General features: G+C 48.1%; 2 protein-coding genes across 9 annotated transcripts in view; one reads left to right on the top strand and one right to left on the bottom strand.

Annotated features, from left to right (window-relative positions):
• TRAP1 (TNF receptor associated protein 1) overlaps positions 1-312 on the top strand; it is a 54563-nt gene extending 54251 nt beyond the window's left edge. The window contains exon 18 of the mRNA XM_059895803.1: positions 14-312. Coding sequence (XP_059751786.1) covers positions 14-115 — 102 coding nt within the window. The 3' untranslated portion in view covers positions 116-312. The remainder of the gene's footprint in view (positions 1-13) is intronic.
• On the bottom strand, positions 273-27916 carry DNASE1 (deoxyribonuclease 1). Of its 8 annotated transcripts, XM_059895809.1 has the most exons (13): positions 27794-27915; positions 13021-13325; positions 12884-12920; positions 10527-10679; positions 3608-3694; positions 3001-3148; positions 2543-2631; positions 2274-2357; positions 1860-1975; positions 1549-1661; positions 1309-1463; positions 842-938; positions 273-621 (listed from the first exon to the last, which is right to left on the bottom strand). In XM_059895809.1, exons 6-13 carry the CDS (start codon positions 3145-3147, stop codon positions 568-570), a joined length of 855 nt encoding a protein of 284 aa, XP_059751792.1. In that variant the 5' UTR covers position 3148; positions 3608-3694; positions 10527-10679; positions 12884-12920; positions 13021-13325; positions 27794-27915; the 3' UTR covers positions 273-567. The 8 variants fall into 8 exon arrangements, with proteins under 8 accessions (XP_059751792.1, XP_059751788.1, XP_059751790.1 ...); XM_059895805.1 differs by having other exon boundaries at positions 12884-13325; XM_059895807.1 differs by lacking the exon at positions 27794-27915 and adding an exon at positions 27674-27742 and having other exon boundaries at positions 12884-13325.
• Positions 27917-27925: the final 9 nt, after the last annotated feature.

The raw sequence follows: 27925 nt of genomic DNA, 5'->3' as shown, positions 1-27925 counted from the left end.
CCTTGCCTTTCAGATCTACGAGAATGCCATGATCACAGCGGGGCTCGTCGACGACCCCCGACCCATGGTCAGCCGCCTGAACCACCTGCTCATCAAGGCCCTGGACCGACACTGACAGCTGTGAAAGCCCCAGGTCCTCCTGCAGTGTTAGGGCTGCAGGAGAGGGGACAGATGGAACCGTGGGACAAGGCAGCCTGAGACCAGTCATGGTGGGGGGGCAGGGAATGGGGACGATGACACAGGAAGGACTGGATGCTGCCGATGAGAACACCTGCTTTTGAGATGAGATTTACTTAAAAGGTATTTCTTAGACTTTTTGTCCAGACTGAGAAGGTGGGGTGCTCTGGTGACACAACCTCCAAGCTTACAATGGAAGTGGGTACAGTGAGGAAAAGTCTACCTTCCGTCCCCTTCCTCTAATTCCAGCTGCCACGGTGGTGGGGAGGGGCAGGGGCACTCAGGACCAGGCACTGCTTTCCTAAACTCCATCCCCAGCCTTTGGCTGTGTCGTCTCAGTTCTTGGCAACAGGCTGCAGAGCGGAGGTCGCCAGCCAGGCCTCACTCACGTCAGGCTCTCTTCAGTGTCACCTCCACTGGGTAATGGTCGCTGATGGCTAGGGCCTGTGGGGAGACAGCCATGAGCACAGGGACGCCCAGACATCTAGTACTCTGCACTCATGCTCCTGAGGCCAGTCGGGATTTGGGCCTGGGAAAAGGAGACCAAGAGGCGCCCAGGGCCACAGACAAGTGGCTCTTTCAAGTCAATGAAAAAAGCAGTGGGTCCAGGCCTATGTTCCTGTGTCCCACGCCCCTATTAGAGCTACGTGACCAGGACACTTACGGTCTGGTCACTCAGTCCGTATGCAGCTTGGAAGTCAAAGGGAGCGGCTGAGTTGGGAACCACAGCACCTTGGAGCAGAGGTCCTGCAACCACGATCCTGCAGCATCAGACACAAGAGAAGGTCCCCTTCAGCCCACTGTCTAGCTCTGTGCACTTACTTACACCTCGGATCCCAGCATGTACCCCCAGCTCCTCACTCACTGTCACCCCAACACACTGAGCTGAGCAACCTAGGCCCCAAACTGCACACCACTGACCAACCCACATACCTGCCAGTGTAGTGTTATCCCTAAATGTGCTTCACCCCCAAACTAAGAAATGCCGCTCCTTTCATTCCATTTCCTAAGTGGACTGAGTGAAGCTCAGGAGGGTGTGTGTCACAGGGCTTGGGAACCATTTCTGAAGCTGGTCATGGAGGCTCCCTCATCCCTGCCTGCGGGCTCAGTGTGGGCCTGGGCCCTGCTCACCTGTCATAGGCACAGTGCGTGGATGTAACGGTGGTGTCGGCAGTGTCAGGAATCAGCCACTGGAAGTGGGGGCTCTTGTGCAGGCGGATGGATGACCATTGCGAGGGGGTCACGTAGCTACAGCCAGCGTTGAAATCACCCATCAACATGATGTTCTACCAGGAGACACACACTTGTCAGCCCAGGGCAGAATGGGGGCCCCAGAGCCCAATGCTGGGGATGGGGGGGTGGTTGCCTCACCTCCAAGTCCCACTTCTGCCAGACATCCAGGTAGACATCATAGAGAGAGTCGATCTCAGCCACCGCATCCGATGGGGCCGCATGCAGGGAAACAATGGCAAACTCCTTGATCTCTGTGGAAACAGTCACACTGAGCCGGTGTGGGCTGGGCTCAGCCATGAGTCGGGCTGGGGTGGAGGACACCTGAGCCAGTCCTTGAGGGTGGACGTTTTCCTAAGTAACTCCAATGTAAGAACAAAGCACAAAGGGTGTGGGCTGCAGCACGAGACAGCTTTCCAGGTGTCTTGGGAAGGGCTGGGCGGGGCACTCACGTGTGAAGGGGGAGGAGAACTTGACCACAGCTGGCTCTCGGCTGAAGCTGTCATTCCCACAGGGCTCACAGCCATCATCGTACTGGTAGCTGTCCAGCACGGAAACCTGGTCGGGTCTGCAGAAGGCCGGGCCAGAGGGCAGTTAGCCTTGGGCCAGGGCACCACCTTGTCTTGGTAAAGTCACTTTCTGCCATGTCCAGGTGGGCAGGGGGCCCGGCCTTAGCACCGCACAGACCCACTGGCCTGGAGCTCCTGCCATGTTCCCCTGCCTCTGCACAGGCTGTGAGGCCAGCTCAGGGCCCTGCTCTGTGGCCCCAGTTCTCGCCCCCACACCCGGAGGGGAGGGGCTCACAGGCTCTCTAGAGCACACCCCAGCCTCCAGTCGGCACCCTCTGAGGAGGTGACCCAATCTACCTGAACAGGAACAGGTAGCGCTCCTTATAGCTGTTGCGTCCCAGCGGCTCACTGACCACATAGTGATAGGTGTTTGGGTCATCCCTGGATTGAGGAAACAAATGTCCCGGTCGGTGGGATTCGGGGAGGGGGGGGGGGGAGTCCCTGGGGACCCTCCTGCCACCTATACATCTATAGCAGGGCTCCTGCCCACATCCCTATCTCTGGGGCCTTGCTGAAGTGGCATACCCTCTCCCATCCACGCCTCCTGGGACCCCACTGTCACCCACTGGTTGAGTTTGTCCAGCAGCCTCCCTACGGCCATCAGGTGGTTGTCTCTGACCTCCTGGACGAGGGCGATATCATAGCGACTCAGGATCTGGGGACAAGGCCACAGTAGTGCTAAGCAGGGCAGGCTGGGTGGAGACTGAGGCATCTGAGCCTGCCTGCTGTGAGTCACAGGGCCAACCTGCTCCTCCCAGACACCTTCCCGTCACGGCTTGGCCTGGGACTTGCCTGGGACGTGCCAGACGTCCCACCACCTCCAGCCGTGCACGGCACAGCAGTGACAAGGACCTGTCCCCTTGACAGGTGGGCTGAGACCAGAGGCTTTCAATCCCCTCCCCCGATCACCACCACTGCCGATCACCCTCAGGACTGACCACTGGCCCAGGGTTCCCAGGGCCTGTTAGAGGGCCCTCCCCTTACCCCACCCTGAGTCCCTGGGGACAGGCCAGCCTGGATTTACCTGCACAATGTAGTTGGAGAGGGTAGCATTGGACATCTTGGTCTCCCCAAAAGTCCGGATGTTGAAGGCTGCTATTCTCAGGGACAGGGCCTGCTGCAGCAGGCCAGCCAGGGCGAACAGCACCCCCATCAGCCTGGCACCCCTCATTCTGAAGCAGGAGAAATGTTCACATGTGGGCCTGAGGGTGGCAGACTCAGCACCCTGGCCTCCCTGAGTCCAGCTGGGCAGAGCTGGTAAGAGCCCAAGGCTGAGTAAACCCTGTCTTTGTGGGCTATGCCGAGCAGGCCAGGGTGAGCCTCTGAGCCCTCTCACCAGCGTGCAGGGCCAGACACCAAGCGCCAAGTAACAGGCACTGGATCTTCTCACTCCTCACCTGCCAGCAGATGAGCCCCTGTGAGGGTCGCCAGCCTAGGAAGCCCCTGCCGCTGTGGGTGGGGCACCAGCTCACCGCCCTCCCCGCTCCAGCCGCCCTCCCCTCCGGGATTGGCCAGGGCTCTTCCCAGGGTGGCCACGGTCACCAAGAGGGACTCCACGGGGCTTCTGGGCCTAGTACCCACCTTCCACAGGCCACAGGTCACACAGCCCTTGGGGCACCAGGCACACTCACCTGAAACTTGACTTTCACAAAGACAACAGGAATTCTGCCAAGAATCAAGAATTGATACTCTTCGGTACCAATTTTCTCCTTTCGCGGCTTTAACAAAAAATCCACAAAGTGTTAAGAAACACAACCGTGAGCTGCTGCAGCTCCAAATCCTCACAACAGGAAATATTCGTCCCACCTGGGGTTTTAAAGGTTTAGGCAGCTGTGACCTTTCCCAGGGTATCACCTGGAGGACAAAGAACAATAGCGCTGCCTGTGTGCCTTTCCCAGCAGGTGGGTAGCTGGCATGTGTTTATTTCAAGAGGTACAGGTCCTTGCTGCTGTAAAGAGCACCTGATACTTGCACTTGGTTTTAAAAAGTCAAAAAAAAAAAAAAAAGCCAAAGGCTCTGTGTCCTTTGCCCAAGTTGCTCTCCCAGGGGTGGGGAGCAGATGCACTGGCTACTCCTGGCTGCAGGACTTGAGGTGACCTTGGAGCCAGCAGCCAAAGCCAGACATTCCATGTTGCAAATGGAGCCCATGGTGGCTGCTCTCCCAGGACCCCATCTCTCACCAACTCCAACCCCTGCTTCCTAATCCTTCAGTTGTGAGGGCTGCAAGAACCCTATCTCTCACCAACTCCAACCCCTGCTTCCTAATCCTTCAGTTGTGAGGGCTGCAAGCACCCTGGCCAGGAGTTGGGGCTCTCAACAGGGCGCACATGAGATGCAGCATCAGGGGCTGCAGGGCTGTGGGCACCAAGGAGGGACAGGGGCCGCAGAGTCCACCTCACTTGCCAGCAAGGCAGCAGGAAGCCTTCTTGTGGAGAGCCTGTGCATTTCACGCACAGGTGACAGGAGTGGCCGGGTCATAAGGACACCGTCAGGCAGCAGCTGAGGGTCTGTGCCAGGCCTTGGGTCCAGTCATTTCATTTGGAATCCTTGGCTTTCCCATTTGTATTCATTACCTGTGGCTGCTGTAACAAGTCAGCACAAACTTGGTGGCTTAAAATTACAGAAACTTATTCTCTAATAATCTTAGAGCCCAGAGTCCAAAATCCATTTCACTGAGCTGAAACAAGGTGTGGCAGGGCTGCACACACTCTGGAGGAACTGGGGGAGACCCTTCCTGCCTCTTCAGCTTCTGGAGGCTCCTGGTTCCTTGGCTTATGGCTGCATCACTTCAGTCTCTGCCTCCATCATTACATTGCCTTCTCTTCTGTGTCGATTCTCCCCCCTCAAAGATACAGGTTATTGAGTTTAGGGTCCTCCCAGATAATCCAGGACTGTCTCCCCATCTTGAGATCCTTTTTTGCCATGTGAAATTCATAGTTTGCAGGGATTAAGACATGGATATATTTTCGGGGGTACTATTCAGCCCATCACCCCATCCATGGGGGCTCTGCCCCATTTTGGGGTTGGGGGTTGTGGTCTCCAAGGACAGCCCTGCAACTGGGAAGGCTGGGTCCCTCTCTGGAAAGGAAGGGTCTTGCAGTATTAAGGGGAGTGTAGGGCTACGGGGGACTGGGGGTCAGGGAGCAGGAGGGGCCTGAGGGGAGCAGTCAGCAGGAGCCAAGGTCAAAATCAAAGTGCCATGGATGTGGTCAGCTGGTCATGAAGTAGGACACAGAGGGATTAAAAGCAACTCAGAAAGTAAACCAACTTCAACAAGACCAGAACCCCGTGAAGTAATGAGAACATGCTGACGGACAGCTCCAGCAGTCAGTAGGAATGCCAGTCAGCTCGTGTGTACTCTGATAAGGCATCTACAACGTGGGGCCACGTGGCCTGGCCCTCAAGCTTCCAGAAGCCCCACTGCAGCCTTTTGCAAAGGTTTGATTGCTGACTCTCCTGTTTAAAATCCCCGAGGCTTCAAGTGTGTCAAAATCCAGACCCCAACCACCAGGCAAGACCATCAATGTATTCAGTGTAGGTGCCTTGACACTTTTCTTCCATAGGTATCTTTCCTGGACACACAGTTGCCAGACCTTTTGAGGGGAGCATGAGAGCAAACCAGTAGGCGGCAAAGCCATGGCTCACACAGAAGACACCCAGACCCCCCAGTTTTCAGCATGTGGGACACAGGCACCTGTCTGTTGGCACCCCTGTCCCCCTCTCAACCAAATGCTGCCCCTTCTCTGGGAGGTGCCCTCCCTCCCCAACCTGTCAGAAGAAAGGTCCCAACGGTGGCCTCACTTGCACGAAGTGCCAAGCTCTGCTGCCATATTGGTTGCTCTAAGTCGGGCCCACAAGAGAGGCAGGCAGCACAGCTGGGAAGAGCCTGGCCCAGGAGTCAGGGATTTGGGGCCTAGACCAGGCTCACCCACCGCACCTTCAACCACTTTGAACCTCAATGTCTTCATCTATAAAATGGGGATAAAACTGTCACTGCTTTCCTCTTAGGTTTGTCTTAAGGATCAACAGACATAACATTATTCTACAGAAGAATCATTTCACATCTTAAAAATTCATCTTATCCCTAAGACCAGTAACCTTCTCAGCTGTTATATTTCCATCACCCTTTTAACTTTCCCTCATGGACGTCTTCTCCATTTGTATCAGTCAGCTGTTGCTGTGTAACAAGCGACCCCAGAATTCAATACATATGGCAGTATTAATTTTTTTTCTCATGTTCACAGGTCTGTAGGTTAGCTGGGAGGGCTCTGCTCCCTGGGCCTCCCTCTGTGGGGGGAGGCACTAAGCTGAAGGGGCTTCAGCTAGCCAGGGTATGCTCTTCTAACATGGTGGAAGGTGGAAACTTCCAGAGAGGTGAACAGAAATACATGATGCCTCCAGAAGCCTAGGCTCAAAATTTGCATGTTGCTACTTCTGCCCACATTCTTTTGGTCTTAGCAAGTGACAGGGCCAAACCCAACACCAATGGCAGAGTCAGGGGTACACTCCTCCTGCGCCCAGCTCCACAGCAGAGACAGAATGGGTGCCAGGGAAGGGAGGAAGCCCAGTGCTGCTGGCATTTTTCAATGTCACATCAGCAGGGAAATGGGTGCAGACAGCAGACCGCTTTCTCTGATCAGGGTGAGCTATTTTTACATCAACCCTGAGAGTCTGCCACCCTCTTTAAACTAAACCTGTTCAGATACAGGAAGGGGAAATGACGCATCACACTGAAGTAATTAAGTTGGAGTCAGGTCTTGAGTTCTGAGGCGTTTTAAATCAAAGGATAGGGCTTCCCTGGTGGCGCAGTGGTTAAGAATCCGCCTGCCAATGCAGGGGACACGGGTTTGAGCCCTGGTTCAGGAAGATTCCACATGCCGCAGAGCAACTAAGCCCGTGCGCCACAACTACTGAGCCTGTGCTCTAGAGCCTGTGAGCCACAACTACTGAAGCCCGCCCGCCTAGAGCCCATGCTCCGCAACAAGAGAAGCCACCGCAATGAGAAGTCCGCACACCGCAACAGAGTAGCCCCTGCTAGCTGCAACTAGAGAAAGCCCGTGCACAGCAACAAAGACCCAACTCAGCCATAAATAAATAAATAAATAAATTTATAAAAAGTAAATAAATAAAATCAAAGGATAAAGAAAAAAATCCTCTAAGCACCGAAGCTGGGAACACAATAGCTTCAAAGGGACATTTGCCATGTGCAGGCTGTTGGGCTGTGAGGGCAACAGTGAGTGCCACAAGACCCAGTGAGCCATCCCAAAGAACTGGTGGGGGGTGGGGGGTGACTTGCACACCAACATGTGGCCCAGGAGAGAGGACGTCCACAGACCCAGAGGGAAAAGGGAAGGGCACAGAGCTGCAGTTTCTAAACAATGCACTGAAGAACCCCCAGCCCACAGTGAACTTGCAGGCACAGCAGGATGCCTTTTACTTTTGAGGAAAACGGTGATACTAATAAACACCTCTGAACACTTCATGGTTTCAACATCATATCTTGCTACATTCCTTTCCGCTATTTCATGTCTGCAAAGCTAGGTTTCTGGCAGTTATTGAAAAAGCAATTACTGTGTAAGAATCAATGTGGAAAAAGCAACAAGGGTGGCAGTGTCCAATCTGATTCCAAGATTCAAGAAGAGCCGACAGGCACACGTTCCACCCATAATTACAGTTACTTAAAAATTAAGTGAAAAAAATTTTAAGTTTACATTATTTTCCAAATATCTACTGTAAGTTGCTAGGATGTCAATACTTAACTTGTTTGGACTTATGTATTTAAAAATGGAACTATTAGGTACTTCTTTTGGCCTATGAGTCCCTTAAAATAATTACTGAACCTTAACTAGAGGTGCTCTGAACTGCGAGTTTGGGAACCTCTAGATCTGACATACACAGTGGGTATGACCCCCTCTCACTATGGCCCTGCCTCCACCCAGATGCTCAGATACCTGAGGCTCATTTGGGTCCCTGCTTTCCCTCAGCCCCACCCCAAATGCGTCCTGAGTCCACAGTCCCCTCTGGTTCTGCAGCTGTGATACCTGTCCTTCGCTGAACACAAGCAAATCCACCCATTGGTCTCCGTGCTCCCAGAAACTCTCCCCACAATCCAAGTATCCACACAGCACGCAGCACATCTTGCAAATGTGCAATCAGATCACCTTTTTCTCCTGCTTAAAATCTGTCATCGGGGGACTTCCCTGGTGGTCCAGTGGCTAAGACTCCATGCTCCCAATGCAAGGGGCCTGGGTTCAATCCCTGGTCAGGGAGCTAGATCCCACATGCCGCAACTAAAGACCCCACATGCCGCAACGAAGTTCCTGTGTGCCGCAGCTAAGACCCAATGCAGCCAAACAAATAAATAAATAATTTTTTAAAAAAATCTGTCATCGGTTTCTCATTGTCCTTATGAGGAAAGCCGGGGCCTACCAGGACTTGTGCGATGCCAGCTCAGGGCGCCGCTTTGCACACAGAGCTACCCACCCTGTCATTCCAGTTCAGCTCACCATCACCTCTTCAGGGAGGTTGCCCTCTTCCCAACCCAACCCTGCCACCAGCGTGGTCCCAATGTCATCTTTTCCATGACCCTTATCACTTGTTTTCCTTGTTTTAGTGTTTGCTCTTACTTGCTTACACCAGTTGAAGGCGGCCTCTGGACTAGAAGACAATCTGCACAGGAGCAGGGACCTTGTCTATCTCATCCATGCAACTGACCAGGCCTAAAACAATGCCTGGAAGGTAGAAGGCTCTGTGCTCACCTGTTCCTCACCTCCTGCCCCGCAACCTCCCATGTGAGAGAACATCCCTTCCTCATGGACCCTCCAGAGAGAACCCAGCATGGCTTCCTCTCCTGAAGCACAGGAGACACCGCAGGGCGTCCAAGTGGCTTCTGGGCGCTTGTCCTGAGCTGACCAGAAGCTCCCAGGAGCCAGTGGCTGTTGTGTCCTCCCTCACCCAGATTTGACCTGGATTCCTCCTCTCCCCTCAAAAGGGGTGTTTGCTGACCCCAAGGCAGAGCATTTTAGAGGACAAAGGGGCTTCCATCTTTTACTTGAGATAAAAGGCCGATGTCTTTGCTGTGACATTGCTTTAATCCATGTTAGACCGCCTGTGCAGGTCAGCAGTCATCTCTCAGCTCAGCCACTGGCCTTGGCCCATGACCCCACCTTAGCTCACCATCCCTCTTGAATTTATTTCTGTTCATTATAAGGAAATCATTAACCCAGGATGGAAAATTTCTCAGAACATGCGTGTGAACTGCTACAATCCGTAACAGTTTCAAGGTCAAGCTCAGCACAGCCCCGACCCTGCTCCCTCACCCCCAGCTATGCCAGTGCCCATCATGTCAGTGGAACAGGGAGCACTCGGGTTCCATGGTCCACGAGCCTGAGTAGCAATGTGCACACCCCTTGCAAATCACAGACAAGCCTTCCTTGGTTCCCCGTCCCACCAAAGGCATTTTCTAAGGTGTATGTTGGAGAGATTAGCATACCTTTAGCCTGAGCCCATGAGCACAAACAAGCTCATGTCCCTTTTGCCTAAGACCCTTAAAGATTTCACTAGAGTCATGGAGGTCCAATGACTAGACTCCCAACGTGCTGGTAATGTTTCCAACAAGGCTGCAATGGAGAGCGATCCCCAAATTCCCAAGCCCCCTCAGTCTCTCCCAAGCACAAAGAGTCTCCTCAGCAGGCCCCCCCGCCACTGCCCAACGGGTCTACGGAAGGGCTCAGAGGGCCCAGGACAAGGAAGCTCACAGGATAGTGCGAGCTGGTCACGGTGGGGTTTGCAGAGATATTTTCTATTGATCTATCTTGCAGTTCACTAGTCCTTTCTTCAGCTGTCTCTCGTCTACTTTTAAATCCACCTACTGAATTTTAAATTTCAGGTATTGCACTTTGAATTTTCATTTAATCTTCTATGAATTCTAATTCTCTGTGAAACTCTCCATCTTACCTATTTCAATATGTTAGTTATTTTAAAGTCCATGTCTGCTAACTCCAATATCTTACTTCCTGTGGGTCTGTCACTCTTCCCCCCCACTCCCCCCATCCTGTTTCTCAGTGTGCCTAGTAACTTGACAGAGTGTCAGGCACTGTGTGTGACAGAATGGTTGAGGATCAGGATGGTGTCTCCCTCCAGGGTGGGCAGCAGAGGGCAAGTCCACCTCAAGCCACTCCAGGGCTCAGCTAACGCTAAACTCATTCCACAGTCCTTGTAAAGTCCAATCTACCTGTGGTCCCCAAAGGTCCAAGCTGAGAGCCTGGTATTTCTTAGGGCCATTCCTCCTTGGCAGGCTCTGAACTCTTCCCTAGCATCATGAAACTGCCAAAAAGCCAGCTCTGCTTTTTTAGCCACTTTCTGCTTCTCTGGCCTCCTTCCTCTCAGGGATCTTGGCCCTCAGGTCCCACTGCCTCAGCAGGCCCAAACCCCCAGCTCAGTTTCCCCAGTCCCGCAAGACTACGCAGAGCTCCTCTGGCTTCTCTGCCTCTGAGCAGCTGCCCCTGCCCAGCCCCAAAGGGAGAAGCCAGTGCAGGAAATAGGACTCACCTCTTCAAGCTCCCCTCTGAGCTGCGGGTGCCAGGGTAGTGCTCCAGTCCTACAAGCAGATGCCTTCTGAATTATGGCCAGTTCCTTGAGTCCTCATCAGGCATTGGTCTGCCATAAGCCACTCCATTGCCAGAAGCAGTCTGTTTTCATTACCTGGAATGAGTCACTGAAGTAGAGAGCTGGAGAGGATATGGTTGATAACTAGGCAAGCTGGTCCAACTAGCAGGCCGCGTGGACATCTCTGAGCTATAAATGTCCTGTGCAGAGGTATGCCACCCAATAAGAGGCGGCCAGAAGGGAAACAGACCATCCCTTCCTGCCCGACCAAGAGTCTCTGGGACTGAAGATCTCCATATCCTGTCTGAAACCCACAGCATTTGTTCTCATCAGCCCACTCCTAAAAGTGAAGATGGCGTAGTGTCAGGACACAGCAATTCTATATTCCATAAACTTGTTCTACAGCTCCTCAGAGAATGGAGCATCTGTCCTCAGCTCAGGTTTACTACCTCACTCCTAGAGAAGAAGACTTGGGGCCTGCAGACTGCCAGCTCCAGGCCTGTTTCCTTTCTGGGGACTCTACACCCTTAGCCAGATGGGCAATGCTGGTTTCTGAGAACTGTAAGTACCTGCTGTGCTTCCTGCCCAGGACCAGCCACGGGGCTTATCTATAGACACTACAGTTTATTTCACATTGACAGTTTCAACAATGTTTCCCAAAGGGGATCCTGCCTCAGGACCTTTGCACTGTTCTACCTGAGCACTCTGCCTCCAGATGGCTACATGGTTTGTCCCTCCCTTGACTTGAGCCTCTGCCCAGATGTCACCCTACCATAGCATCCTACTTAGTAGCAGGTTTTGTCCCACTGTTCTATCTCCTTTACCCTGCTTATTTTTTCTTGCCCACCAATCACATCTAACATACAATGTATGCTCACTCTCATCCCACTGGACATAAGTCCCACAAGAGCTGGGGCTTATGTAGCAGCACCTAAACAAGGCCTGACAGGTGCTCACCAACTACTTGCTGAATGAAAAGATGAATGTCAGGCAGGGACTTTGACAGAACAATGTCTTTAGATGCTCCAACCTCTTCAGCTGCTCTGGTTGTGCCCATTTAAGTGTGAGCATCTCACACAAGAGGAGCCCGACTTGGTCCTCCCTGATGACTAAGTAAAGGAACAGGCTTCTGCCACTGGCCCAGGCTCCTCAGCCTCCACATCCCAAATCCTGGTGGGATGGAGACACGTAACCAAGAGTGATAAGGGAGCACCAAAGTTACAGCTCCTAACAGGAGGGGAGCAGAGGGGAAGGAGGCTCCCCGTGGGGTAAGTGGCCGTCAGAACGATACTCAGGTAAAGCGCAGCCAGATAGCAGAGAGCTCAGAACAACTCCGTCCTGTCCTCGAAGTCCCAGGCAAAGGCTGAGGATTGACCCTAGAGAGGAGGTGGTGCGGGCCCATCTCCATGGAGAGGAGGAGGCTGCCCACGCCTGAGCCGGAGCCCAGCAGGACTCTCACGAGGATCTATGGCCCCAGGGGCCGATGCCCGTGTATGGTACAGACCCACGATGCAGTAGCCACCACAGCTCTCACCACAGACCCTCAGACCTGAGTCCCAAGTGCAGTGTGTCTTTCCAACTCTGCCTACTCCTTCCTGGATGAGCAGCTAGGTAAGGCTGGTACCATGTCTTCCCTACCTCCCCTGGTCACCATGCCTACTAATCATCAGCCTCTGCTCACCCTCCATTCTCTAAGCATCTCCGGACCTCAGAGTATAGGACATTGAGCAATGTGGCCCCACCAGTGAGGAGAAGACCACGGTCCCTGAGCTCCCCTGGGTACTTCTCCCTGCCCCCACTACCACGGGAAGCTGTGAGCTGTAATGTTCCTATAACTCAGCTTCTCTTGGGGGTGGGGACACGTGCAGTGAGAGCCTGTGGGGGGCTCAGTCATGTGAGGAGAAAGGCTCCCACTGAACCATCCCCCCCCCCGCGCCTCGGCTTCCCCCTACCCAGCCTCCAGGGCAGTCACCTCATCGGGCCTGCTGTGAGGGAAGGGTGCTGCACTTGTCCTGCCCAGGCCCCCCACCAGTGTGAGGGCTCCCCAAAGGGCCTGCCAAATGTGGGCAGACATAGGGCCCTGCCCCCACTTCTCTACCCAAAGGTCCAGACACTGCCCCAGGGAGGGGGCCTGAGGCATGTAGATTCCTGGCTACTAGAAGAGAATGTGCCCCCAGGAGAACACGAAAGGCAGCCGCAGAGACCTCTGCCTCCTCAGGAATCGTAGGGCTCAGGGCTCTGGGGAATGGCACTGGATCTCACCCCACTTCTATACCAGCTTAGAAAACATGTCCACTTACCTGTGAGGCTGGCTTTCCAGACTCTCTTCCCCAGGGCCTGCATAAAAGCATAGCCGCCAGTCAAGGGACAGGGCCTCAGGCAGGAGCAGCGATGACCTCAGGATGCCAGGAATGAGCCCAGTCCAGCGCACACCCACCTGGTCCTCTGGCCAAGGCCAGAGGGGCCTGAGGCGGGTGCCTTGTCGGTCTGGCTCCCCATCGTCCAAAGACTGCTGAAGTCGTAGCAGGCCATAGAGGAGGCCTACGCAAATGCATTGGTGATCGGCTGTTTCCTCACTTGGGCTCCTGTGAGGAGGCGCTGATCTTCGCAGGTGCCTCAGCCCACAAATGACACGGTGCGGAAAGCAGGTAAAATGCAAATTTGCTGGGAAGCCAACACCAGACTGCCACCATGTCACTCCCTCACAGCCTGTGCCATCTTGCTGCTCCCATTCACACGTGACTGGTTTAAAAAGAAGAAAAAAGGGAGCGTTAATAACGTCAGTCAACTTAGCTACACGGTACCAACTTGTCCTGAAATTTCATCAGGCTGTTGCATTTGTTTGTGTGTTTATTCACTCATTCAAGATGGAGTAACAGGGGCCCTAAACAACAAGAAAGCTGGACAAGAGATGATGTGATGGTTTTCAGTCACTGGATAAGTACAGGACAGTGATCCCAGGGAGAAGGGACACCAACACACTGAGCCCTATGATTTTTGTGTGTTTGTGGTGGGGCGGGGAGGGGGGGTGGTGTTGCACCATGTGGCTTGTGGGATCTTAGTTCCCCAACCAGGATTGAACCCGGGCCCACAGCAATGAAAGCACCGAGTCCTAACCACTGGACCACCAGGGAACTCTGGGCCCTATGACTGACCAGCCATAGCTGAGGCAGTTTCTAGGCTACAGTGCAGGGAAAGGAAACTCAGACCTGGCTGTCTCCTGAGTGGACGAGACACTGAGGAGGTCAGGGAAGTCCAGGTGGCTAGAATGTGTACAGCAAAATGTTGGGGAGCAGGGGGCCGTACAGAAAGCAGAGCTCCAGGATCCAAAGAGGATTCCCTCGTGTCTTCAGCTAAGGACAAGTCTGTACCTGTGTAAGAAAAACTATGTGAGGAGGCTGGGGCAAGAACCCCTGGAAAGGAGCAGACAGAACAATCCCCAGAGCTCACACAGGAAGGGAATAAACTGTGTTCCCACAAGCCACCATGGAAAGACTTCCTCATTCACAGGGTATTGGGTAGAATCCTCAGAAGGGCATCACCCTTAGTAATGAGGCTAAATTAGCTGTAGACCAAAGGCAGCTCTGGACCACCCTAACGCAGCTCGGGAGCAATCCTCTAAAGGATCAACTGATGCCAAGGAACTTAACTGGGTGCCAGACCAAGATTAATACTATTTGAAGGAATACAACAAAACCCAGCAACCAACAACATAAATTTACAATGTCTAGTAGCCAATAAGGAAATTGCCAGGTCTATTGATCAGGGTACAGCCAGGGGACAGATACCACATGGTATTTTAAACAAAGGAAATTTAGTATAAAGAATTATTAACTATTTATAGGGAATTAACTAAAAGGAACCAAAAGGGAACTCTATAGAATACCCTAGGGTGAAGGGAGGTATACAAGAGAATGACTCAGAGCTGCGAGATCAGAGCTCACTGGATGGTGAAGTTTACTGGGCTGTCCCAGGCCAAGGCTGGGGGCTGAAAGCCACCTGAGAGGGTGCCAACAGAATTAGCTGGGAAGCTGTCTGCAGAGAGTGCTGGGAAGCCACCAGGGTGGAGGTGCTGATGAACTCACTAGAGAGCTGCCAGGAGTCCAGCTGGGGTACCCATGGAACTTGCCTGGGTTCCACGCAAGTGCCTACCCCCTTCCAAATATATAAAGAGCCTCATCGCTGGCACCCAGGCAAGTGCTGCTGAATTTGCAGCTAGGAAGCCGCCTGAGAAGGTGCCACAGAAATTCACTGGGGGTGAGCCAATGTCACAAAACAGGAATGAGCAAAGCACAAAGAACCAGGATGACAGGCCCTTTCTCCTCCAGCGCCCTCCACTGACAAAGGTTAGTATCAGGCTAGCTGGCAAGGGAGGAATGTTCCAGTATCACAAGCCGGCGATGAAGGGTGGATTGACAACTGCTATACCTGGCATATGAAAAAGAAGAAAATATGACTTATGACCATAAGAAAAAGCAATCAATAGCAACTGACCTAGAAGTGACAGATATAAAGGAATTATCAGACAAGGACAATAAAACAGATATTATAAACACGTTTCATAAATTCAGGAAAGTAGGGGGAAACATGAGCATAATGAGAGAAATGGAAGCTATAAAAAAACCTAAATGGAACTTCTAGAGATGGTATAAATATCTGAAATACAAAAACACACAGTATGAGATGAACATCAGATCAACACTGAAAAAGATCACACAACTCAGGACTTCCATGGTGGTGCAGTGGTTAAGAATCCACCTACCAATGCAGGGAACACAGGTTCGAGCCCGGGTCCAGGAAGATGCCACATGCCACAGAGCAACTAAGCCCATGCGTCACAACTACTGAGGCCCATGTGCCTAGAGCCCATGCTCCGCAACAAAAGAAGCCACTGCCATGAGAAGCCCGCGCACCACAACGAAGAGCAGCCCCCACTCTCCGCAACTAGAGAAAGCCTGCACACAGCAACGACCTAACGCAGCCAAAAATAAATAAATAAATTTATTTTTAAAAAAAGAGGGGCATTACATAATAATAAATGGGCCAACTATTCAAGAAGACATAATAATCCTTAATGTGTATGTACCTAATAACAGAGCTTCAAAATACATGAAGGAAAAACTGATAGAACTGCAAAAAGAGACAGATGAATCCACTATTATAGCTGCAGACTTCAACACCCCTATGACAGAAATGGACACATCCAAAAGGCAAAAAAGGACATAGCTGAACTCAACAAAACCGTCAATCAACTGGATATAATAGATATCTATAGACTACTTCATGCAGAAGAATATTCATTCTTCTCAAGTTCACATGGAATATTCACCAAGATAGACAACATTCTGGGACGTAAGACATATATTAACACATTTAAAAGAACAGACATCATACAATGTATGCTCTCAGTCCACAACAGAATTAAATCAGAAATCAGTAACAGAAAAGGAGCTGGAAAATCCCCAAACACTTGGAGATTACATAACACATTCCCAAATAACACATAGATCAAAGGAGAAATTAAGAAATGTTTTGAACTAAATGAAAACAAAAATACAACTTATCAAAATTTGTGAGATGCAGTGAAAACAGTGCTTAGAAGGAAATTAATGGCATTGAATCCATGTATCAGAAAAGAAAAAATATCTGAACTCAATAATCTAAGCATCCACTTCAGGAAACTAAAAAAAGAAGAGCAGGGCTTCCTTGGTGGCGCAGTGGTTGAGAATCTGCCTGCCAATGCAGGGGACACGGGTTCGAGCCCTGGTCTGGGAAGATCCCACATGCTGCAGAGCAACTGGGCCCGTGAGCCACAACTACTGAGCCTGCGTGTCTGGAGCCTGTGCTCTGCCACAAGAGAGGCCGTGACAGTGAGAGGCCCGCGCATCGCGATGAAGGGTGGCCCCCACTCGCCGCAACTAGAGAAAGCCCTCACACAGAAATGAAGACCCAACACACCCAAAAATAAATAAATAAATTTATTTTTTAAAAAAAAGAAGAGCATATTAGTTCCAAAGTAAGCAGAAGAAAAGAAATAATGAAAATTAGAGGAGAAATCAATGAAGTCAAAAACAAGAAATAGAGAAAATCAAGAAACCAAAAGATAGTTCTTTGAAAAGATCATCAGTAAACCACTAGCTGAACTAAGAAAAAAAAGAGAGAGGTCACATATTACTAATATCCAAAATGAAAAGGGGACATGACTGCAGATCCCATGGGCATTAAAAAGATAATAAAGGAATACTATGAACAACTCTATGCCCACAAATGTAATAACTTAGAGCAGGGGTCCCCAACCCCCGGGCCATGGACCGGTACTGGTCTGCGGCCTGTTAGGAACCGGGCTGAAAGCAGGAGGTGAGCGGTGGGCGGGCAGGTGGGCAGGCAGGCGGGTGGGCTAGCGAGCAAGCGAAGTTTCATCTGCCGCTCCGCATCACTCCCCATCGCTTGCATTACCACCTGAACCAACCCTCCCTCCCCACCTTGTCCGTGGAAAAACTGTCTTCCACGAAACTGGTCCCTGGTGCCAAAAAGGTTGGGGACCGCTGACTTAACAGGAAATGAACCAAACCTTGAAAGCACAATCTGCCAAAACTCACACAAACAGAAAGAGACAATCTGAGTAGGCCTAGATCTACCAAAGAAATGAACAAATAACCTTCCAAAACAGAAAGCATCAGGCCCAGATGGGTTCACTGGTAAATTCTACCAAATATTTAACAAGAAATTATACCAATTTTCCACAGTCTCTTTCAGAAGGTAGAAGCAGAGAGAATACTTGCTAACTTATTCTGTGACATCAGCATCACTCTAATACCAAAACACATTACAAGAAAAGAAAGTACAAATTAATCTGTCTCATGAACATAGATACAAAAACGTTCAACAAAATATAAACAATTAAAATCCAAGGACTTCCCTGGTGGCGCAGTGGTTAAAAATCCACCTGCCGATGCAGGGTACACGTGTTCGATCCCTGGTCCAGGAAGATCCCACATGCCGCGGAGCAACTAAGCCCGTGCACCACAACTACTGAGCCTGCGCTCTAGAGCCTGCGTGCCACAACTACTGAAGCCCGTGCACCTAGAGCCTGTGCTCCGCAACAAGAGAAGCCACCTCAATGAGAAGCCTGCACACCGCAACGAAGAATAGCCCCTGCTCGCTGCAACTAGAGAAAAGCCCACGGGCAGCAACAAAGACCCAACACAGCCAAAAATAAATTTTAAAAAATAAAATAAAATAAAATCCAAACACTGCATAAAAAGAATTACACATCATGACCAAGTGGAATTTACTCCAGGTATGAAAGGCTCGCTCAACATTCAATAATCAATTAAGATAAATTCTCACACTGACAGGCCAAAGAAGAAAAATCACATGATCATAACAACACACATTAAAAAAAAAGCATTTCACAAAATTCAATAGTTTTAAAAAAAACCATAAAAACTCAGCAAACTGAGAATAGAGAGGAACTTCCTTAATGTGATAAAGATTATGCACAAAAAAACCTACAGGTTGGGACTTCCCTGGTGGTCCAGGGGCTAAGACTCCGTGCTCCCAATGCAGGGGGCCCGGATTCGATCCCTGGTCAGGGAACTAGATCCCACATGCCAGAACTAAGAGTTTGCATGCCGCAACTAAAGATCCTGCATGCCGCAACGAAGACCCGGCGCAGCCAAATAAATGAATAAATATTAAAAAAACAGAAACAAAAAACCTACAGGTAAGGAGTGACATCAGCAAAATGGACGACTAGGAAGCTCTAAGCCCTTATTCCCACAGAGACAACAAAAAACAATCCAAAACTGGCTGAACTAACTTTACAGGAGATCTGGAGAACAGTCAAACGTCTATAGCAGCCAAATGAATGTGCAATCAGTGCCCACCCGCCTTGGCATGGCAGTGTCTTGGTCTAGAGGAGGCAGCAGACCAGTTCCCAGTTCCCTCCCGGGCAGAGCTGACCTTATTTGCAATGTTCTAACCAGTCTTGGGACTGTCTGAAGGACTGATCTCTGTCCACCTAACTTGAATCTCAGGCAAAGAAAATCAACAGGCACTAGTCATGAAGGCTACAAGGATTTCAGACTCTGAGATGCCTTAAGCAAGAGCTTATGAGTGAAGACATACAATAGATAACCTATGGCCACAAACAGAAGCTGGAGATGAGACTCTTGGGAAGTTAAGACATTCAAAAACAGCTGTGTATAAAGAGGAAATGAAAAAAGCCACACACAGACGCAGGCAAAACAAATCCTCAGAGACGACCTTAAGCTTTCACCTGGGCTGATCCCTACGCTCAAAGCAAGTCCAGTCAATCAGTGAAGGACTGCCCAGGCACAACAGAGCCAGCCTGCAAGGACAGGGAAAGGTGGCTGTTTTTTTCAAATACCTAACTTTCAACAAAAACAATAAAAGGCAAACAAAGAAATAGGATAACATGGTTCATCCAAAGAACAATATAAACTGGCAAAAACTATCCCGGAGGAAGCATAACATAAGATTTACCAGATAAAGACTTTCTAACAGCTATCTTAAATATGCTCAAAGAGCTAAAGGAAAACACAAAGAGGGAAAGCAAATCTGGAAAATGATATTATGAACAAAATGAGAATATCTACAAAGAGAGAAATTATAACAAAGAACCAAACAAAATTCTGGAGCTGAAAAATATAATAAATGAATGAGAAAATTCATAGAGAGGTTCAACAGCAGATTTGAGCAGGCTGACAAAAGAATCAGAGAACTTGAAGACACATGAAATTATTGACTCTGAGGATCAGAAAGAAAAAAGAATGAAGGAAAGTGAACAGATGGACTTCCCTAGTGGTGCAGTGGTTAAGAATCCACCTGCCAATGCAGGGGACACGGGTTCTATCTCTGGTCCGGGAAGATCCCACATGCCGCGGAGCAACTAAGCCCGTGTGCCACAACTACCGAGCCTGCGCTCTAGAGCCTGTGAACCACAACTACTGAAGCCCGAGCACCCTAGAGCCTGTGCACCACAACTACTGAGTCCACGCTTGCAACTACTGAAGCCCCACGCACTCTAGGGCCCGCATGACGCAACTACTGAAGCCCGTGCGCCTAGAGCCCGTGCTCTGCAACGAGAAGTCACCACAATGAGAAGCCCGTGCACTGCAACAAAGACTGTCCCTCGCTCGCCACAACTAGAGAAAGCCCGTGAGCAGCAACGAAAACCCAACGCAGCCAAAAATAAATAAATAAGTTCATAAAAAAAAAAAGAAAGATATCAAAGCAATAGACTAACTTTACACCTTAAGGAAATAAGAAAAGCAAACTAAACCCAAAGCTAGCTGGAGGAAGGAAATAATAGAGTACAGTGGTAACAGAGAAAAACAAAACAACAGAGACCAGTTGCACTTCTATACACTAAAAATGAACAATCCTAAAATGAAATTAAGAAAACAATCCCATTTACAATAGCATCAAAAAGATTTAAAATATTTGGGAATATGGGGACTTCCCTGGTGGCACAGTGGTTAAGAATCTGCCTGCTGATGCAGGAGATACGGGTTCAGTCCCTGGTCCAGCAAGATCCCACATGCCACGGAGCAACTAAGCCCATGCACCACAACTACTGAGCCCGTGCTCTAGAGCCCACGAGCCACAACTACTAAGCCCGCGCGCCACAACTACTGAAGCCCACGCACCTAGAGCCTGTGTTCCGCAACGAGAAGCCACCACAATGAGAAGCCCACGCACTGCAACGAAGAGTAGCCCCCACTCGCCACAACTAGAGAAAGTCCACAGGCAGTAACAAAGACCCAACGCAGCCAAAAACAAGTAAATAAATAAAATAAATAAATTAAAAGAAAACACTTGGGAATAAACTTAATCAAGGAGGTGAAGGACTTATAAACTAAAAAATACAAATCATTGCTGAAAGGAATTTAAAAAAGACATAAATACATGGAAAGACATCTCATGTTCACAGATTGGAAGACTTAATTTTTTTTTTAAATAAATTTATTTATTTATTTTGGCTGTGTTGGGTCTTCGTTGCTGTGCGCAGGCCTTCTCTAGTTGCGGCGAGCAGGGGCTACTCTTTGTAGCAGTGCGCGGGCTTCTCATTGTGGTGGCTTCTCTTGTTGTGGAGCACAGGCTGTAGGTGCATGGGCTCAGTAGTTGTGGCTTGTGGGCTCTAGAGCACAGGCTCAGTAGTTGTGGCACATGGGCTTAGTTGCTCCATGGCATGTGGGATCTTCCCGGACCAGGGCTCGAACCCGTGTCCCCTGCATTGGCAGGCGGATTCTTAACCACTGCACCACCAGGGAAGTCCTTAATATTGTTAATAAGATGTTAGTACTACCCGAAATTATCTACCTATTTAAGCAATCCCTATCAAAACCTCAATGACTTTTTTTTTTCACAGAAATAGAAAAACCTGTCTTAAAATTCATATGGAATCTCAAGGGACCCCCAAATATCCAAAACTACCTTGAAAAAGTAGAACAAAGTTGGAGGTGTGTCTCAAACTTCCTGATTTCGAAACTTAGTACAAAGCTACAGTAATCAAAACAGTGTGATACTAGCATAACGACAGATTTATAAACCAATATAATAAAGAGCCCAAAAATAAACACTTGCATAAGGTCAAGTGATTTTCAACAACAGTGCCAAGACTATTCAACAGGGAAAGAACAGTCTTTTCAACAAATGGTACTGGGAAAACTGGATGTCCACATGCAAAAGAACAAACTTAGCCCCTTGCCTCATTTTATAACAAAAAATAACTCAAAATGGACAAAGACCTAAATGTAAGAGCTAAAACTATAAAACTCTTAGAAGCAAACATAGGGTAAAACTGCACAACATTGGATTTGGCAGTGATTTCTTGGATATTACACCAAAATCACCAACAAAAGAAAATATAGGTAAACTGGACTTCATTAAAATTAAAAACCTTTGTGCATCAAAGGACACTATCAGGAAAGTGAAGAGACAACCATGAAGTGGGAGAAAATATCTGGAAATCATTTATCTTATTACAGTCTGGTATTCAGAATATATAGAGAACTCCTACAACTAAACAACAAAAACCAAACAACCAAATTTAAAAATGGGCAAAGGACTTGAAGACATTACTCCAAAGAAGATATGCAAATGGCCAATAAGCACATGAAAAATGCTCATTATCATTAATTAGCAGGGAAATGCAAATCAAAACCGTGATGAACTATCACTATCCATCCATTAGAATGGCTATCATTTTTAAAAAATTACAAGTTTTTATGAGTATATGGAGAAATTGGAATCCTTGTGCACTGCTGATAGGGATGTAAAATGGTGCAGCCACAGCGGAAAACAGTATTGAGATTCCTCAAAAAATTAAACATAGAATTACCTTGATCTAGCAACTTCACTTCTAGGTCCCCAAAATGGAATGATGAAAAAGTTCTGGAGGTGGATAGTGTGTGGATAGTGGCGATAGTTAAAATTGTAAATTTTATGTTACATATATTTTATCACGATGAAACACCATTCAGCTAACAGCATACTTAACAGTGAGAAATTAGATGCTTTCTTGCTAAGATCAGGAAGAAGGTAAGAATGCCTTATTTTTACCACTCCGATTACTGGAAGTCCTAGGTAATACGACAAGAAAAGGAGATAACAGTTATACAGATTGAGAGGGAAGAAATAAAATAGTCTTTGTACATAGATGACATGATTCTCTATGTAGAAAATCCCAACGAATCAATAAAAAAAACCCTTCTAGAACTAATAAATGACTATGTCAAAGTTGGACAATACAAGATTAATATACAAGGGGCTTCCCTGGTGGCACACTGGTTAAGAATACACCTGCCAATTCAGGGGACACAGGTTCAAGCCCTGATCCGGGAAGATCCCACATGCCGCGGAGCAACTACTGAGCCTGCACTCTGGAGCCCATGTGCCACAACTATCGAGCCTGCATTCTAGAGCCCACGAGCCACAACTACTGAAGCCTGTGTGCCTAGAGCCTGTGCTCTGCAACAAGAGAAGCCACCGCAATGAGATGCCTGTGCACTGCAACAGAGTAGCCCCCACTCGCCACAACTAGAGAAAGCCCGCATGCAGCAACAAAGACCCAATGCAGCCAAAAATAAATAAATAAATAAATTTATTTAAAAAAAAAAAGATTAATATACAAGGGTCAGTTGCTTTCTTATCTACCAGCAACAGGACTTCTGGTTTCTAGTTCCGCATGTGAGGAGCCTGGAAGTCACCACTCTGTCCTGAACACCTTTTTTTTCAACTCTTCTGAGCAAATACCTAAGAAGAGAATTACTGGGTCATATGGTAATTCTATGTTTACCCTGTTAAGGAACCACCAAACTGGTTTCCACAGCAGCTGCACCATTTTGCATCTCTAGGAATGTATGAGGGTTCCAATTTCTCCACATCCTCACCAACACTTGTTTTCTGTTTTGGGGGTTTTGGCTTTTTTTTTAATGGCTGCCCTAATGGGTGAGAGATGGTATCTCACGGTGGTTTTGATTTGTATTTCTCTATGACTAATGATGTTAAGCATCTTTTTATGTGCTTGTTAGCCATTTATATATCTTCTTTGGAGAAATGTCTATTCAAGTCCTTTGCCCATTTTCTTTCTTTTTTTTTTTTTAAGGATTATTATTTTTTAAAATTTTATTTATTTTTTGGCTGTGTTGGGTCTTCACTGCTGCACATGGGCTTTCTCTAGTTGCGGCGAGCGGGGGCTACTCTTCGTTGTGGTGGGTGGGCTTCTCATTGCGGTGGCTTCTCTTGTTGCAGAGCACAGGCTCTAGGCGCGCGGGCTTCAGCAGTTGTGGTGCATGGGCTCAGTAGTTGTGGCGCACGGGCTCTACGGCTCACGGGCTCTAGAGCAGTCTCAGTAGTTGCGGTGCATGGGCTTAGTTGCTCTGCGGCATGTGGGATCTTCCCGGGCCAGGGATCGAACCCGTGTTCCCTGCATTGGCAGGCAGATTCTTAACCACTGCACCACCAGGGAAGTCCCTCTGTCCATTTTCTAATTGGGTTGTTCCTTTTTGTTGTTGAGTGGTAAGAGCTCTTTGTATATTGTGGATACCAGACCCTTATAAGATATATGATTTTAAAATGTTTCCTCCCATTCTGTGGGTTTTCTTTCCCCTCTCTTGATAGTCCTCTTTGATGCACAAAAGCTTTAAATTTTGATGAAGTCCAGTTTATCTACTGAATTCTTTTGTTGCTTGCTTGTGCTCTTGGTGCTCTATCTAGAAACCACTGTCAAATCCAGGGTCATGAAGATTTACTGGTTTTCTTCTATGAGTTTTATGGTTTTACTCTTACATTTTGGTCTTTGATCCATTTTGAGTTAACTTTTCTATATGGTATGAGGTAAGGATCCAACTTCATTCTTTTGCATGTGTATATTCTGTTGTCCCAGCATCATTTGTTCAAGAGATTACTGTTTCCCCATCGAATGGTCTTGGCATTCTTGTCAAAAATCAATTGCCCATGAATGTATGGGTTTATTTCTGGGCACTTAATTCTATTCCACTGACTTGAATGTCTATTCTTATGCCAGTAGCACAGTCTTGATTACTGTAGCTCTGTAAGTAAGTTTTGAAATCAGAAGTGTGCATCCTCCAACTCTGTTCTTTTTCAAGATTGGCTATTTAGGACCCCCTGCAATTCCATATGAACTTCAAGTTTTTCCATTTCTGCAAAAAAGGCTATTGGGATTTTGGCAGGTATTACACTGATCTGTAGATTGCTTGGGGGGAGTATTGCTATCTTAACAATATTAAGTGGAAGATGACTTAATTTTAACATCAAAATTATGAGTGGCATTATCAACTTTATTAAGGAGAATGCTGTTCTGCAGTTGAGGTCAGTATGTCTGCATGCAATCTCCCCTCAAACTCATCTAGCAAAATTAACAGAAGTATATATCACACAAATGGCAGCAGTGGTAGACCGAAATGTAGCATAACCTAGAATGACTTTTGTACACTTTGACATGTGAAACAGTCATTTCCCCTCTGGATTTCAACAATTTTGGCAGTGTAGGAAACAGGATTATACAACAGTAAATAAAAGCTTATATGACCAAAGAACTGAGAATATAGACAACCCTTCCCTTGTTCAATCTGCCCTCTCCCCAACCCCTGCCAAGATAAATGAGAGGCAGCTGGGCAGGTTTTGGTTTTGTGATTTATAACCAAACCACAGACCTGGGAAAAGGGCCTTTCACTTCTTCCACAGAACTGTTTAAAACATTAACTCTGTGGAAGATGCCAGAAGTTTCCAAAAAGGAAATATTCCAGGAGAGTAATGAAGTAATAATCATAGCATATTCAACCTTTGCCTGTTTCCCCTGGACCCCAAATCTACTCCTATGGGCTTCTATGGGCTTGGAAAACAGAGCCTCTACTTGGAATAACACTCTTTACATTGTGTCTAAATTTTTCCACACACTTCTGCATCTATTCTCTTTCTGAAAAACCATGTAAAGTTTATCAAACATAAGGACAATTCTGACCTTTTAATATATTAAATGTTCCTTCATGTCGCTGGCTTTAGTGTTTTGGCAGGGAAGTTCTGCCACAAATGCTGGCGGGAAGCAAACATGCAGTATTCCCACTGAAATAACATGGACTCGATAACATTGTTTTTGGATACTGTCCCTCAGCTTAGTCACACTGGGTGACTCCTGTAATTCCAGTGGAAGAGTGTGAACCTCAGAGCTTCTGCTGGAGCTAAGTAATAACTGGGTCCAGGTCAAGGGGGCTCCCATGGTTCACCTTGGGTCAAAGAGAAAGCTGCCCCAGAACTTTGTTCCTTGAAGGGAGGAATCACGTCTAACTCTAAATTCCAATTGCCCCTCACTCAGCTTTTGGCATCTCTTTTATATTTAGCCTATAGGATTTGCTCAGTAGGTATTGGCTAAATGTAGTGACCATCAGTCTCTAACTTAGAGACCATCAGAATCATCTGTGAAACTTTCAAAAGACACAGGCTGGGAACCCTACCCAAGATTTATTTAGCAGGTCTAAGGGTGGTGTCCAAGTATTCCAGTTTAAAATATTCCACAGGTAAATCAGTTGAGAAGCTAAGGTTTAAGGAACACTCCCCTCTCTAAACTACACTTCAATAATTCATTTTGCTTAAAATGGCCAGATTGAGCAGGTGACAGAGGGGAGAAAGGGAACAGAGTTTTCTTCCCCAGCCTTCTAAGAGATTTAAATCCTAAATTGGAGAAAAATACGCATCACCTTCACAACTGTCCTTCACATCATCCCAGCCATGTCCCCATGCATTAATCAATTTTTTTCCCTGTACTGTATGATGCTTTGACATCTTAAAAATCTCACTGGTGGGGAAGAGACTAACCTTCCCAGGACTAGCTAATTCCCAAAGATAGTAATCAATTTACTTGGGAGCAGCCTCTCATATGCACACTCATCAATTCCTTTATCTCCCACAGATGAAGTCAATATTGCCCCTGCCCTGAATCATCCCAGGCCAGGTACCAGGCAACTAGGGACCATCCCTATAGCCCAAAGCCCACCATAATTACTCAAACTAGCTAGTCCTAAACTGTTTACCCTGCCCTGTCTTGCCTTTTTCAGTGAATAAGACTCCAACCTAGGCTTTCCCCTCATTCCTGCTTCTGTCTCCTGACCAAAACCTTCCCTGTGTGGCATGGCATGCCCTCTTCTCTCTGGAAATGTAATACATTTTTCTTTCAATGGCACTGGCTTCTCCGTGTTCTCACCCAGTCACCTCTTATAAATTAATATCCCACTGGTACAGATCAGACACTCCACCCCTACCACTCTTGTGCTGTCTACTTAGCTAATCCAGTTGGAAACCATATTACAAACTAACTTAGGTTTCCAAAACCAGAGAGCAAGTAACACCTCCTAGCACCTTCATACACAGAAAGTTCTTCGAAGTCCTATTAGCATTTGAAACTCAACACTCAGAACTAAATGCTGTATGACCCAGCAATCACTCTTAGGTATATACCCAAGAGAACAAAAACACAAACACTCATACACGAATGTTCACATGACCATTAGCTGTAATAGCCAAAACGTGGAAACAGTCCAAATGTCCATCAACTGATAAATGGATAAATAAAATGTCATATATCCATAAAGGGGAATATTACCCCATCATTAAAAGAACTGAAGAACTGATTCATGCTACATGGATGACCCTTAAAAACATTACATTAAGTAAAAGCCAGACAAAAGGCGACATATTGTACGATACCATTTATATAAAATATACAGAATAGGCAAATCCATAGAAACAGAAAGTAGATTGGTGGTTGCCAGAGGGAGTAAGGGGTAATGAGGAGTAACTGCTCAGGGGTACAGAGATTTCTATTTGGGGTTATAAAATGTTCTGGAATTAGATTGTGATGATGGTTACAAAACCCTGTGAATATACTAATAACCAACACTTTAAGAGAGTGAATTTTAAAATATGTAAATTATATCTTAAGGAAAAAAAGCTAAATGTATTAGCTCCCTTCCAAAACTACTCTTTCTCCTATGTTCATTATTTCAGTAACTAGGACCACGTTCTACTCAGATGCTCAGGCCAGAAACCTATAATTTTTTTTTTTTTTCCAAAAACCTACAAATGTTAACTAATTAGGTCACGGCAATTCAAACGTCTTAATATCTCTCCCTTCCCCCACTCCAACTCCTAATTCAGGCCGCGCTCATTTCTCGCCTTCATTACAGCAGCTTCCTAATGGGTCTCCTGGCCTCCGGGCTTGCCTCTCCAGATCAATTTTTACATTGCAACTAGAACCTCCTGTAAAAACAAAATCTTTACCGGCTCCCAATAACCCCAGGTTGAAGTTAGAACCTTTAATAGATTTATAGTCTCTCAGACTTCAGCCCGCGGTGAACCTCTCCAGCTTCACGTTCCCCTCACGCCCGGACAGCCTGCACCTGGCAGCCTGGAGAGGGTGGGTATCACCTCGGCCCCGGCCCGCAATGGGCGACCCGCCCTCCAGGCCTCAACCTGCTCGCAAGCGTCTCAGGAAGATCTTCCCTCACCCCCCACCCCCCGCCCCCAGCTCTGGCGCCTCCGTTTACCCGTCGACTCCTCAGGCAGGTACGCTCTGAGGGGCCGCCAATGAATCCGCATACATTTCCTGTGTGAACCGTGGTGCACCCAAATTTCAACTTAAAACTGCGGCGGAGCCCTAAACTCACCCCAAGTCTTCCTCAACACTTAATAGACTTTGCCGGACGCCGCCTAGAAACGCAGCCACATGGCCCTCGGGCGCCACGCTCCGCCTAGTCCCGCCCTGCGCGATGTGGGCAGGTTCTCTGCTGCTCACCCCG

The sequence above is a fragment of the Balaenoptera ricei genome, chromosome 15 (genome assembly GCF_028023285.1).
Source record: "Balaenoptera ricei isolate mBalRic1 chromosome 15, mBalRic1.hap2, whole genome shotgun sequence".
Classification (NCBI taxonomy): Eukaryota; Metazoa; Chordata; class Mammalia; order Artiodactyla; family Balaenopteridae; genus Balaenoptera; species Balaenoptera ricei.
The sequence above is the reverse complement of the archived record's forward strand: the minus strand, read 5'-3'. Positions and strand labels throughout refer to the sequence as shown.